We start from the raw sequence: 14671 nt of genomic DNA, 5'->3' as shown, positions 1-14671 counted from the left end.
TTTTGACTAAAACCTTAAACATTATAATGAATAGTTGTAAAAAGCATAATACCTCTCTTATTAATAGGTGAAAAAATAGCACGTGTGTTTTGCAAATTAACATACATCACATAATAAGTTCTTTACATTACAGTAAGTGGATAGATTTGAAAAGATTTTATTTAAGGATACAAAAGAAAGACACCCTATACAATTATGCCATTGATATAACCATTGTTGAACAATCATTAAAGAATCAAATTTTAGAGCATGGTTAGCTATACTTTCCCCAACCAAATTAATAAAATCCATATTCCATAGACATAAGTCATTTTCCACTCTACCATAGTCAATCACCTTCCTTGTCTTCAAGTTCTTAAACACACAATAATTTGAAGAAAAAAATTGAGACTTTACAATTAAAATCTTTTGTTTTTTTACCAATAAACAACAGATTATTAGAAAAATAAGGAACATAAAAAATTAAAGAAAAAACAAGGTAGAAGTGCATTAAACTAAACATTTCTAAGACACAGAACATAAGGAACCATCTATACAAACTTTATCTTTATGTAAGAAAAATTTAAAAAAAAAAATGAAACATCTAATCATGTGATCATTTGTTTCTGAATCTATAACTTATGGACTAGAATCAGCTATTGTAGAAGTATTCAGATGTGTGATATTTATACTTATATGAGCAAAATTAGATGAGTAATTAGAGGGAGGTTTAAGCTTGGCTATCAAATATCTAAGGGTTCACAACTCCTCTTTAGAAAAAGTAAAAGAACTTGAGTCTCCACTTGAAATTGCAATTTCAATCACCTCAAATATATGAGCTTGTGATCGGGTAGGTCCAACCCATTTTCCTTCTTGTTCCCTGGTAGAATGCCCATGAAGTTTCCAACAGGTTTCTCTAGTGTGTTTAATATACCTAAAATAATCATATTTCAGTTACTCTTTGTCTAAAACTCCTTGATCACTAAACTGAGTTTGTCTTATATTATCCTATTAAGAAGAATGGACAAACATGGTTGATCTTTGTGAAATTACAAATTATAAGACAACATTCCTCTTTCTCTATTAATTTTGAACATGTAAATAGGTTTGCCTTAATGAATGAAAAGAATATTTACCAAAAAACTGAACCTTAATTTGATTATACTTCATATTGAGTCCGGCAAGGAAGTTAAAGACTCGTTATTTATGCATTAACTTCTGGAATTTTGTTGCATCATTTAGACAATCAACTTGAAAATCTTGATAGAAATCCAACTCTTGCCATAAACTGTTGAGTTCTGCGGAATATTAAGTTACATTCATCTAACAATGTTTGGTCTCATGTAACTTCTTACTCGACTCAAAAACTTGCGCATCATTACCAAGTTAGGAATATGTAAGATTAGCAGCACTCCAAATCTTTGATGCAGAATTAAGGAGCAAATAACCACAAGTAATATAAGGCTTCATGTATTTAACAAGCCAAGACCTAATTAAGGAGTGTTTTTAATATCTTCAATTAAATGATGGGTCAATTGTTGTTGGCCTTACTTGTTCGCCTGTGATGTAACCATATAATTCTCAAGCTTTGATAAATAACAAGCATGAACGCGACCAAACTGACAAACTTAGAAAACTTTAAGCAGGAAAAGTTGTTGCTTCCTCCTTGTAGAATCGCTACTTATCATAAATATAATTCAAGCTAAACTTTGGCTCCTATAAAATAACTAACCTATCATATACATACTTTCCTAACAACTAGCCTGGTATCCTAACAAAGAAAAGAATAAGATATTTACAAATACAAAAAAGGTAATTGTCAAAAATATCTTTAAATAATAGTTAATTCCTTTGACATCACCCCTCAAATTAATGTTGGTAATTCTACGAGCACTAATTTGCTAACAAGAAAAAAATGATGCTAATGAGTCATGGATTTGGTGAACATACCACGATCTAGATAGTAATAGTGATATGAGATAGGGTAATAACCTAATAGTCTAAGACCTCCTATTTGGAGCAATAGTCAACCTCCATGTGCTTCGTGCATTCATGGTAGATAGGATTGGCACCAATTCGGATGGCACTAGTGTTGTTAACATGTAATGGTGTAGGTTAAACCTGGAAAAAGTCAAGCTATATAAGAAGATCACGAAACCAAATGATCTCAAATTAGGCAACAAACATGGCACGATACTCAATCTTGGTAGATGACTTGGAGATAAAGTCATGTTTTTTTTTAACATTTATAAGAGATAAGTGCATTACCAAGAAACATACGCCAACCAATAGTAGATGTACTTGGGCAACCGACCCAATCAACATCATTGTAAGCATGGAGCTATAGTGAATAACCAATAGGAAAAAAGAAGTCATGACTAGGTATGCCAAGGAGATATCAAATAATATAATGAATAATAGACAAATATAGATGTAAGGAACTTGCATGAACTTGTAACAATATGTATGACATAAAAAATGTCTAGTCAAGTGTTGGTTAGATAAATAAGACTCTCAACCATCTTCTGTAGAAAGTAGGATTCTAAAGAAACTCCATTTCATCATAATGAGACTTTACATTAAGTTCTATAAAGGTGCTAACAGATGTAGTATCTATAAGTCTAGATCCTAAATATACATGTGTTGATTTAAAAAAATACCCTCAGGCCAATAATGCATTTTTAACCCTATGAAATAGGTAAGCTAACCAAGATCCTTCATATGAAAAGTAGAATGCAATAAGTTCTGAATTGCAGAGATGCCTTCCATATCAGAACTAGTGACAATGATTTCGTCCACATAAACATAGAGAATAACTATACCCTTAGATGTCCTTTATATAAAAAAGAAAGAGTCATACTAACTCTGAGTGAAGGAAAAACAAAGGACAGTGGATAAAGACTTTCCAAAACAAACTCGTGGTGCCTACTTCAAACCATAAAAAAAAGCATTTTAGTTTACAAACATAACAGGTAAAGAAATAGACATACAATAGGGAAGTTTCATGTGAACTTTCTCCTTAAATCACTATGTAAGAATGCATTATTAAGATCCATCTTATGAAAAAATCATGACTAAGATGCAACAAGAACAAATATGGTTCACATGATGGATATTTTAACGACCGGTACAAAAAGATGCTTTTACTTGTTGCCAAGAACCACCAAGCTAGCCTTGTATCAGTCACTAAACCCATCTAAATAAAGCTTGCTATAGAACATCAACTTATTACCTAAAGGTTTCATAGTTGGAGAACATTAAAAAATATTTCAGGTTTGGTTTTTTGTAAATGCTAGAAGTTTTGTTTCAATAACTTTTCATAAACACTCATGCTCCATTACCTAGTTATAAAAAGATGGAATAGGCATAGAAGACAAGGGTGGTGGTCAAAGCTAAAGAAGAAGGAAATCATCCATATCAAAGGGTCTACTAACCCAAGTACTATAACGAAGATAAGGGGCAAGTGTTATAATAGGATCAACAATCTAGGAATGAACTTGAAAGGGTATAGAAGGCGTAAAAATCTTATATATATTGGTGGAACGTTGTTGATATACTAGTAGAGGCTTAAAATGTATATGATATGCACTATAATTAGTAAACAAAGGAATAACAAAACAAAAGGAGGAAGAGGATCATAACGAGTAGAGAAAAGGTATTGGTTTTCGAGAAGATCACATTTCTATAAACTCGTATACAATGAAGGTTTAGGTCATGGCAAAAAAAAAACCCTTATGATGTATGAAACATCATAGAAATGCATAGTTGACTGACTAAGCCAAGAGTTTAGTGTGCTCGCGTGTAAGAAAATGAACACCACATATAACTAAAGATACAAAGATTATTATAATAATAAAGAGGATGACCAAATAACCGAGTATAAGGAGAGACATGGTTCGACAAAAAGGAACGTAATATGTTAATGAGATGAACAATAGAGGAGAGAGTTTCACACTAGAATTGAGAATGTACAAATGACTCTAAAATAAAGATTTGGATCATATCAAGAAGGAGATAGTTCTTTCTTTCAATCATCCTATTTTGTTGAGGGGTCGAAAGACAAGACTATTAAAAGATTATGCTATTAGCTTGCAAAACTCTTCAAAAAAAAAAAAAAACGAGACATTAACTCACCCTTAATATCGAAGGGAAGATTTTTTATATTAGTTAAAAATTAGATCTGAATAAAAGCATGAAAGAAATTGAAAACACAAAGGACCTCATCTTAGGAATGCATGAAATAAATCCATGTAAAATGATTATAGTCATCAATAAAAGTAAAAGTATTTGTAATTAGCATGGGAAGTAATTAATACAATACCCCCATACATCACTATGTATCATGTCAAAAGGCTGAACTACTTTTGGTGTGAGTGGAAAAGGGCGAAGTTTCATTTTTCTGAAGTCGACAAGAATTGCAATCAAATTGAACATGACTAAAAGATTGTAACTCTTTATTCCTAAGTAAACTAGAATGTAGAAAATAATGAAGTACATTAAAGTTTGTGTATCCAAGACGTTTATGCCTTGCTCAGTAATCAACATAAGCAAAATTACAAATGACAAATATAAAAGAAGAACATGAATATAAAGGAAATTGAAGAGGAAAAAATACCCAACTTTAGCTCCCCTCACGATCATATTTCTTAATTGTTAATCCTACATAACACAACCAAATTTAAAGAATTTCATGTTACAATCATTATCAACCAATTAACCAACTGAAATAAGATTTGTGTAAAACTAGAAGAAACAAAGACATTGGTTATAGGAAACATATCACTAGTAGCCATGATAGACAATTAGCTGTCATTTACGGTATAAATCTTGAGATTGTTAATATAGTTATGTATATTGGTAAGGTAATAGGCAATGTTTATCATATAGTTAGAAGTTGTATAATCAAAATGCCAATGAAATAATGTAGAGAAGGGTTTACTTGAGAGTCTTAAAACATAGAATGTTGAAATGATCATATGTTAAGGCATGCATCCCCTCTAGTGTCAGTAAATATAAAAAACAGTGCGAGGTGGAGTTTTTCCACATAGTTTGTGGCCAACTTGTTAGGCCTTTGTGAAATATGTATTTCATGTAACAATATATTTATGCAAATAAAGTTTATTAATCCACATGTTGTCCAACAAAAAACATTGGTTCTATTATGGTTACAAAGTGTCCATTTTTTTCATACGAATCCCTCTCATGATGGTGTTTATTTATCTTATCTTCCCAAGATTGATCAAGATTGCATAACATAACTATTGGGATTCTACCCTTGATATGACAGGGTTGCCATATTTGACGCCTAACACCTAGTCTCTTTGTGCTCCTAATAATTCCTTCTTATGCTTGCAAAACTCGTATGGGATGTCATCTATGATGTTGTATTGGGCCTGGTTGTCATGACTCTTCAGATTGATGTGGCCTGTATAATAGTTGTGAAGGACCAGACTCCTGGCCCATAATGTTTTCCCAGTACGGGATATGCCACATAGTATTAGGCTGAGAGGCTTGTACCCGAGTTCATGTCCTTGCAGTAACACAGATTGCAAGAATGGTCAAAATAGAACAGGAGCATTTTATTGTTTAAAGAATTGCAGTAAATCATCTACAAACAAGGGCTCATTAATGTACAAAGGGACATAACCAGATACAGACGGTGATAGGAGTTGTGCCATCTCATAACCCACCTAGGCGTAATCCAGTGTGGGGATTAAATTATTTTCATTTATTATATTTTCATCTATTTGTTTGTGATTAAACCCTGACCCCATTTCTTCCCCCTCTAAAACTCCTTCACGACAGTCATTGATATAAGGGAATGGGGATTTTTGTATATGAGTCGATTGCACTTTAGTACTAACTTGTAGCTCTCTTGTTGCCCACGAGGTTGCAAGTTAAGGTACTTGATCAAACGTCTCTGGAATGAATGGTGAGACATATAGGTCAATTGGGGGTGGCCATCTTTTGGAGGCAAAGTACTCCAGATTTTGGTAATTGTTCCTTCGTGTCACGTGGGAATCTCTCCAACATTTTTTCCAAAAAAAATTGAGGCACTCTGTGACTCCTTTATAATTGCAATGTATTTGGAGTTCACTGTATCAGGTGAACTCGTCAACCTAGGGATTTTTGCATCCTGAGGTTGTGCTGTCATGTTCCCTAGTAGAGGACCATGATCCTTAAAATTGCCTTGTTTGGCAATATATTGCAGACATGAAAGTGTACTTGTAACAGCTTGTATGTTCGGGTGATTCCCATCAATATCTAACAATTTGGGATTTCTTGAGCAGATTCGGAATGCAGCCTGTATGTGGAATGGTGTTGAGGTAACTCTTTTGTGTCGTTCTTTTACAACACGCATGAAGGTGACCTTCTGTGGAAGCTTGTCACATATATTGTTATACATGTAATCATGCTCACAATCAAAACGGGGGTACATTAAGAAGTACCTGGCGTTATCCCAATGTATGTCTGCCAGGATTTTATAGGCTTAAAGTCGTTTGGATGTTTCTCGTTGTGGTTTTTGCACCCCAAGTTTTGTCGTTTTCACAACGCAGGTGGTATGGTTGAGTCCATTGATTCACTAGGTTTTGTGTTGGAGTTGGAAGAACACGCCATAAAGATAGTTGCTTAATATTACCTATCAACCATCTCTATGTGGTAGGTGCGGGTTTTCCTACTGGGTTGGACTAAGGCGTTATTGGGTCTTATATAGGCCTGGTGCGGCCTAGGACCACATATTCTTATGGAACAATTGGAAGCGATTGTCCGTGAATATACTGCACGTAACGATTTCTATTTTGATACACGTTGTTTTTTCTAGATGCTTCGTGATAGTGGGGTAATCGAATCATATTCCTTTAGGGGATATGGTGCCCCTACATGGGATACTGACATCATTCGTAGACTGTCCTCCTTATAGCAACAGGTGTTACTCTATGGTGATTCGTCTAGTTCTAGTGACGATGACAGAGTGAAAGAGTGAATTTTTGACAGAACCCACCTAACAACAAATGCATAAGATATAAATTATTTAATTAGTAATATATTTTCATAAAGTTACAATTTGCTCACTCTTGAGGATAAACAATCAAGCAACTTCTATGAGAAACCATCTGATATTTCTATGAGAAAAACTATCATGTTGAAGATTAGTCGAGCCATGTTCAAGCTAGAACCAACAAGTAGTTTTATGCTGGCTAAAAAGCCTCTTAAGATAATTCCACACCTCAGCTACAATCGTGAAGGATCGGAGATTCAAGATGATGTTGGATTCGACAGATCCTAAAATCCATGTCATATCTTAAGCAATTATGACCTCTTATATGTTGTTCCTTGTGTTTGTTTTTGTCAAAAGTTGAGTTGATGTCATCAGCATAGCCCCATAAATCCAACCCTTTAACAAATATCATGAAGTGGAATGTCCATGTTGAGTAATTTTTTTCATAAAACAAACTAGAAAAGTTTCAGACTTTTTCTAAAAAAATGATGCTAAGATTAATTGATCTATAATAATCGAGAATAAGGAATTGTGCTAGGACTAAGATGGACTTAAGGACAAGATACATGGAAGACAAACAATGATAGAACTAGGGTTAGGCTGAGGATGGCTTCGATATCATGACAAACTAAGAAAACTTTGAGTTGGAAAAGTTATGTTCTCTCTTTATATAATCATTATTTATCTTAAATACAATCACAAGCTAAACTTTTGCTCCTATAAAATAATTAACATGTCATATACATAATGTTCTAACAACTAGCCTATAGTTAGTATCCCAACAAATGAAAAATTAAGATATTTACAAATATAGAAGGTAATTGTCAAATTTATTTTTAAATGGGCAGCTAATTCCTTTAACACAGGCAAGATAATTCGACTTTTGCTAATCCTTAAAATCCAAGACAAACTCAGCTAAGCATATCTTCAAAAAAAAACCCTGAATACCTTGATCAAACAGTCCCTAGCAACTGGATAATGTAAAAAATTCAAGTATGACCTTTTTATCAAACCATCTCTCTACAAATTAGCAAAGTAAATGACATAAAAAATCAAGTATAACCTTTTTATCAAACCATCTCTCTACAAATTAGCAAAGTAAATGACATCATTTTTGGTTGAAAGCATGGGGCTTTTGTTGTTGGGTAAAGGAGCTTTCTTTCAAAAACAGGAAAAGGACGTTATCTGACACATTTACATCATGCTGGCATTAACGTGATGTCATCATTGATGTCAACACAAGGCTAACTTTTGTTAGTGTGTAGAGCTAGGATACCAAGTTGGTTTTCTTAGATTGAAATAACTGAAAGCAGAGAAGGAGAAGGAGAGCATGAAGAAGAAAGGATGAAAAGAGAGAGAGAAAAGAGATAGAAGTGTTGTGTTTTATTATAGACCCACGCACATATATATAAAGTATGTATACAATTACATAAATATCCTAACTATAATAATTCATCTCTTTTTTTCACTATATATGAGGTGAGATACTCCCAAAACAAAAGGAAAGTGCAGTAATTTACCTACTTAAAATCTATGAGCTCCTGTATACCATTCCCTTTTCTTTTCTTTTCTTTTAACAAGAGCTGTTGTTTACACATCAGTAAGAGAAAAAAGCAGACAAAACAAGAGCTTTGATAACCTGTTCATCTCTGAGGTTCTGCCTTTTTCTGTTATTTGGCTGACAGAATCGATGAAACTAGTATTAGCTTCCAGTGAAAAAAATATTTAACACATATATAGCAATGGCCCTAAGTTTACTCAACAACTTTATGCTTCCAACTTACTTTCCATGAATGCTTTAATAAAAATGTGATGAAGTGAAGCAAAAAAAGGGCAGGCAAACAGGACATTACCAGCTTTATCTTCTTCTCGCTTCCTAGCAGCTTCTGCCCTTCGTTTGCGTATCAGGGCCAAGCGTTCTGCAAGGAACAATGCTGTATCAGTAGAAACCATGAAAAGAGAGGACATCTAGAAAGAAAAATGGGTTCAAATCATCAAAACCAATGAACAAGGGAAAAATGGGAGAGGTTTGTCAGGTGCTTTCCAGAAATAATGTAGAGAAGGAAAATGGGGTGGCTACAAAACACAACAGAGAAATCAACTGGTACAAATACAGAGAGAGGAATGGGACAAGTAAAGGAGTGTGAAAATGGGTTCCGAAATTGCAATGTACGGACTCCCAAAAGAAAAGTTATCAGATAGTCCTGGATTTACAATTTTTTCTTTTTTCTTCTTCTTTGTTTCATTATGCTTTTTGGTGAAAAATATATTGGGTCCAAGCTAAGCCACAGATTCAAGACCAACTAAAATTTTCAAGTGAAAGATTGCAGTTTCTTTGCGTTTAAAATAAACAAAAGCAGATGATGGTATAAGATCCTAACTTCAAGGATAAGTTCATTAGATCATTCGTTCAAGTATCAACTAAAACACACAATTATGATATCCTAGTCTTTCAGAAACCTTGCTTCTTGACAGCAACATTGTCATTTACATCATTCTGTTTTCAATCGAATCTGTTTCTCCATTGATGTAGTTTCTGAATATCCTTAATGAACTTAATTGGAAGATCATGTTCAACAAACCATACCATAACACTCCCTTCTAGTCTGGGTCAAAAAACCAGTAGTACTCTTGTAAATTGGAGGAAAAAGATCTTCCAAGACAATGATGATTTGATACAAACCTGTGGAGTTGATTCCATCTAAAAATCTAAAAAATAGTTAACCAAATCGACCTTCAGACAGTCCCCTTCACCTTCTCCTAATACATATTCTATTTGTATGCCTAACCAAGCGATGCCATTATACAGAAGCAGGCATTCATATGTGCCCATAGGTATTTTAATTACTAGGACCAAAAAAAAAAGGGTCTTGGTCACCTTTAATCAAACTTATCAGACTGGTGGGGAAAAGCCAAAAGGAAAGAATTGTTAAGACACTAGACCTCAGCAAGTTATTTATTGCAACCCTGATTTGATGCAAATCAAAAAATGGATGACAGAAAACCCAACATATAACTTCAGGACAAGTTTGATTCAATATGTACTAGCATTTCCTACGGAGGGCTATGACAAAATTATGTAAAAACGAAGTATCAGGAAAAAGGTAAAAACGCAAGTTGGTAATGATATTCAATAGACAGTAATTACCTAAATCTTTCCTTGATTGTTCAGTTTTTCCTTGTTCCTGCAGCTTCATATGTCGTTCATGAGCTTTCTGTTTTTCTATTTCCACTCTACAAGCAAGAGTACTCAAAGTAAGTCAACAATGGAACCCCTCAAATAGACACTTGGAAGCATCAGAATATACAAGGGACAAACAGCAGCAACAACAGGAAATCAACCACAGAGCCATGCAGTTTTATTTTTAATAAAAACATACAGTCAGGACTTGTTCTGCCTTCAGGAGAATGAGGTTTATATTCACAATCCAAGGATATCTAGGGTGTACATTAAATAATTTGAGTCTGTACATTCCAAAGAGGTGAACATCATCCAGACAATTTCACCATAACACCACTTCATACATGAGCATTTCTCTATTAATGGAGCATATGTTCTAAAACCCAGACCATAAAGCACTGTTCAGAATGATAAGTGGTACAGCTTATCGTGATATAATGTACAATCTTATTATATGTCACCCACTATTTCAATAAAAATCATTTTCCTTGATAAAAGAAAACTATTAATCATCCATTCAGATACGTAACAATGGATTCGAATAATATTCCTTGTTACTTCTTTTTTTTAGTGTGGAGAAGAGGGTGGCTCATGGCAAGTAGACTGAACAATTTCAAAAAACAATTAAGCAAGAGGCTTGGCAGGACATTTAGTCCATGTCGCTATTCCTGACAGTATGTTTGATGGAATAATTTCTTAGATGTATCACTGCATCCCCTATGAGAAATTGAAATCTGGAATCAGACCACCTATAGGCATTTACACAGTGAGTGTCATCTGCTAGAAAGCCGTTTTCAGTTATCACAATAAAAGGGAACTCCTTGGTCCTTTCTTCACCTTCATCACATTGAATATTGATGGAGGCACCCTAAATGAATTGGAAGAGAGAGAAAAATAATAATAATACTCACTGGGTGAATAAAAAAAAATATGCTTGTTGTGCTCCACCAGATCCCAAAATCTCTAATAACTGGTGTGAAAGTCTTCACATTGGATTAACTTCTAAGTTGCAAAACTATAATACTAAAAAATGTAGGGGTAGCAAGGTAAACATGGAAACTCAAAAATTCAAATAAATCCTAGCACTTTTAATAGAATGTGGTCATGAGCCATATCGCTAAGGTAAAAACAAATTGAGTCAAAAAAATTAATATAATCGAATCAGTGTGCAGAGAATTAGTTTCCACACTCACACAATGATCACATGCATAAGCAAATTACTGCTTAAAATGGATTGAAGCAAGAAAGTAGCTAACCTCTCACGCCTTGAGAGTTCGGTTATTTTCCCAATCTGGATAATGAAATTTTGATTTTTTAAACAATTAAACTTAAAAAAAAAAAAAAAATGAAACGGTGTGCAATTTGAAAGTGTGACAACTTACATCAGCATCTTTAGCCTTCAAATTCTTTGGTTTTACTAAATTAGGGTTGTTGATTTCAATGAGTCCCAGGGTACCTTTCTGCTTCTGCCAAAATTGGGAGCCAATTTCAGGCCAAAAATTAAAGAAAGAAACCCAAAAGCATAATTGTGACACCCAAGGTCACTGACCTCAGATGGTTCCCCCAACTCCTCTTCAGACTCTTCTTCTACATTCTCTGCTGCTTCTTCCTGAAATGTTCAAACAGACTTCTATATCATGTACTGAAGCACATTTACAACTTCCAATATGTATAATCCAGCATGCTCATATATATGTAGAGAAGAGAGAACCACTATAAATAACCGAGTACAGAAAATTCTTAGCTCATTGACTTGTTTTCCAATAAACAATCCGAAATAGGATCATATAGACATATCAAATACAAAAGAACAAAAACTGAGAGAAAAAACATGTTCGCACTTTCATGTTCACAATACTAGCTAGAATGGACAAAAAATGAGAGATTGGGATATTAATGGTATCAAATATAATTGTCAAAAAATCCGTACTCATAAAATGGAGAAGATGATAACTCTCTGCCATCTCATCCAACTTTCATAGATATGGAGCTACATGAAATTTGTCCATCAAGTATGCCAAAACAAACCACAGATCATATTTCGACAAAACAGTGAAACAAACATAAAACTACTGACTAGCACAAGGAAATTTGTTTTAAGACCTAATATCTAAAATTGAAAAATTTAAATCTATTATGCAATTCGTAGTCATAAAAACCTCTGAAGTATGAGGTACTATATGCTGAGTACAGCAGCTCGGAGGGTGATACCTGACTAAAAGTGCGAGGGCGAGTGGCGGTGGTACCAGCAACTGCAATCATTTAAAAAATAAAGTTCTAAGATTGGGCTTCTAAAGAAGCAATGCTATAGAAACTGCGAGGCTGAGGAAATATCAAAACTAGATTCTAAAGTTAATAAATTGACACTAAAATGCAATAATAAATAAATAAAACATGAAAAAAAGGACATAAAATGCATTTAAATAAGAGAGGAAGGGCGAGGGGAGAGTACTGACTGAGTTCTTCAGGCGTAGAGAAATGGCGACGACCAGTAGGTTTGCCTTTGAATTTTCCTCTAACCATATCTTTCTTCTTCAAGACAAACAAGAAATGCTGTAGCTTTCTTCAATTTGATGAGTTGCTCTCTCACTGCCATTGCATTCAATTATATATAGAACAGCATGATTTTGGAGAACCAAGAACCTAGCTTTTTTCTTCTTCTTTTCTGTTTTCATTGGTGAAATGCAATTGCTTTGAGAATCCCTCCTCCACTCACTTCACAAGAACCTATAACAGTTTCTGTCTGTGGTAGAGAAAGTGATAAAAGATGCTTGACCCATGATCATGATCTTCCAAAACAAAAAATGTTCTTTCTTAGAGGAGTCGGATGTGATCCAAGACTAGATGCTTCCAGATCATTATTTATCGTCGACAAAGAAGAGCACTCCCATCTACAACTTGCTACTCTTTTTTACAAGTTTGGATTCTCATGAGAATTTGTTCTTGATATAAAGAAAAGCATGTTATTCAAACCTCAAATTAACCCCTCGCATATCCTTTCTTACCCATTTGAGTCTCGAACTTTTTTAGTTTATAAATTTTATCCTATACGTGATGAACATTAAACAACAATACATCACTTCATAATTCATCCACGGTGATAGTTAAATATTTTCTGGTGCACGTTAACGGCCTCCATCCAAGGCGCTATTATAAGTATTGATATGCCCTCAAAAACAATTTTAGCATTAAATCATAATTATTTTATTTTATTTTATTTTATTTCTCCCTTTTTATGGCTCTCATGAAAGAAAAATTTATCTTGATTTGATAGTAAAAAAATATTAATTATGATATATTAAAGTCAGTCAAAATTTTATATTTTTTTAATAGTGTTTCATACAAAAAAAAATGAAACATAAATATTTTGTTAAAAATAGAGATATATTATAGGATGGTTTAAAAGAACTACAAAGATGATTATTCTCTAAAACTAAAGCTGAGATCAATTCTAAAAACTACTCTCCTCAACAAATAAAAAACATTACATGTATGTAGTTGAGCACATCGACTTGAAATATGCTTGAAATATGAAATTGTAATGGATAATATTTGTTGAATGAGACATTGTTTGTTAAGTGGAAAAGGGAATCACTGCATATAAAAGTTTTTAAAATTGATATTAACGGTTGTTTGCCATATAAAAATTATTGGTATCCTTTAAGAATAAGATTCTTAAAATTATTGTAATGTTTTGTCGATTTATCAAAGTGGATGCTGACATCATGGGTGATGTTATAAAGGAATCAAAATTATTGAACTGTTTGGTGTCCCTGTTGATGCGAATGAGCATTGATGAGTCTAAAGCTCATACAATTGTCCTATCATAACAGGACCATAATCCTGGATCTTTGTTGGCTAGCATATGATTTTATTCTTCATCAAATAAACTTGAAATCTATAACAGGGCTTCTTGAAGTTTCTTTTTGTATTCAGATTTAGAATTGGAAGATGTAAGATAAACACAAATTTTGCCTTTTGAAGTTAAGAAGGTATATTGAGTCGAGGTTGACAATGATTGTGCAGGTTGAGTTTGGGAGGACTATAACGAGGATTAAACGACTTGAGAGTAGGCTTGGTTTTCATTGAATTAAGGCTACCATTTTACCTTAATATCTCTCATGAGATATGGGCAATAGTTAATTTCTCCATACACGTCATACATTATCATAAAATTCTAACATTATACAAACACAAACACACAAAGACAAAGTGTAAAGAGGCAAGAACATATTTTAAAAGTTTCTTTGAAGCAAATAGTTTCAAAGCTTCTAAAGCCTTTTGAGATAGAATTTAATTTGTAGGAGAGAAGTATTGCCACCATCTATTTAAAAATCATATTGGAATATTCTTTGGATAGTTTTTATCAAAATGAATAAACCAAGAATGATCAACTTTTTTTAGTAAAGATTATTGAACCATGTTTATTGATAATCAAGATAATTAAATCTAGGAGGTTGAAAGTCTTGAGAAGATCTTTTTTAGATATAAGCACTTTGGTTCTAGTATTA

The 14671-nt window shown here is 33.5% G+C and overlaps 1 protein-coding gene and 1 long non-coding RNA gene across 2 annotated transcripts; both read right to left on the bottom strand.

Annotated features, from left to right (window-relative positions):
* Positions 1-1797: 1797 nt before the first annotated feature.
* On the bottom strand, positions 1798-4780 carry LOC140955199 (uncharacterized). Its single transcript, XR_012168968.1, has 2 exons — positions 2248-4780; positions 1798-2100 (listed from the first exon to the last, which is right to left on the bottom strand). It is a non-coding gene; the product is annotated as an uncharacterized lncRNA (long non-coding RNA).
* A 3565-nt stretch (positions 4781-8345) lies between these two features.
* Positions 8346-13012, bottom strand: LOC118056918 (uncharacterized). Its single transcript, XM_035069355.2, has 8 exons — positions 12617-13012; positions 12372-12412; positions 11710-11769; positions 11543-11626; positions 11417-11451; positions 10128-10213; positions 8833-8898; positions 8346-8657 (listed from the first exon to the last, which is right to left on the bottom strand). Exons 1-8 carry the CDS (start codon positions 12681-12683, stop codon positions 8650-8652), a joined length of 447 nt encoding a protein of 148 aa, XP_034925246.1. The 5' UTR covers positions 12684-13012; the 3' UTR covers positions 8346-8649.
* Positions 13013-14671: the final 1659 nt, after the last annotated feature.

The sequence above is a fragment of the Populus alba genome, chromosome 1 (genome assembly GCF_005239225.2).
Source record: "Populus alba chromosome 1, ASM523922v2, whole genome shotgun sequence".
NCBI lineage: Eukaryota > Viridiplantae > Streptophyta > Magnoliopsida > Malpighiales > Salicaceae > Populus > Populus alba.
This window is presented reverse-complemented; position numbering and strand designations above follow the sequence as displayed.

Excerpts from the sequence above, each read along its gene's own strand:
- LOC118056918 (XM_035069355.2), bottom strand. The coding sequence starts at position 12,683 with ATGGTTAGAGGAAAATTCAAAGGCAAACCTACTGGTCGTCGCCATTTC. Across the intron at positions 11,770-12,371 it reads GCCCTCGCACTTTTAGTCAG|GAAGAAGCAGCAGAGAATGT; the intron begins GTATCACCCTCC and ends TGAACATTTCAG. Across the intron at positions 11,627-11,709 it reads AGTTGGGGGAACCATCTGAG|AAGCAGAAAGGTACCCTGGG; the intron begins GTCAGTGACCTT and ends CAATTTTGGCAG.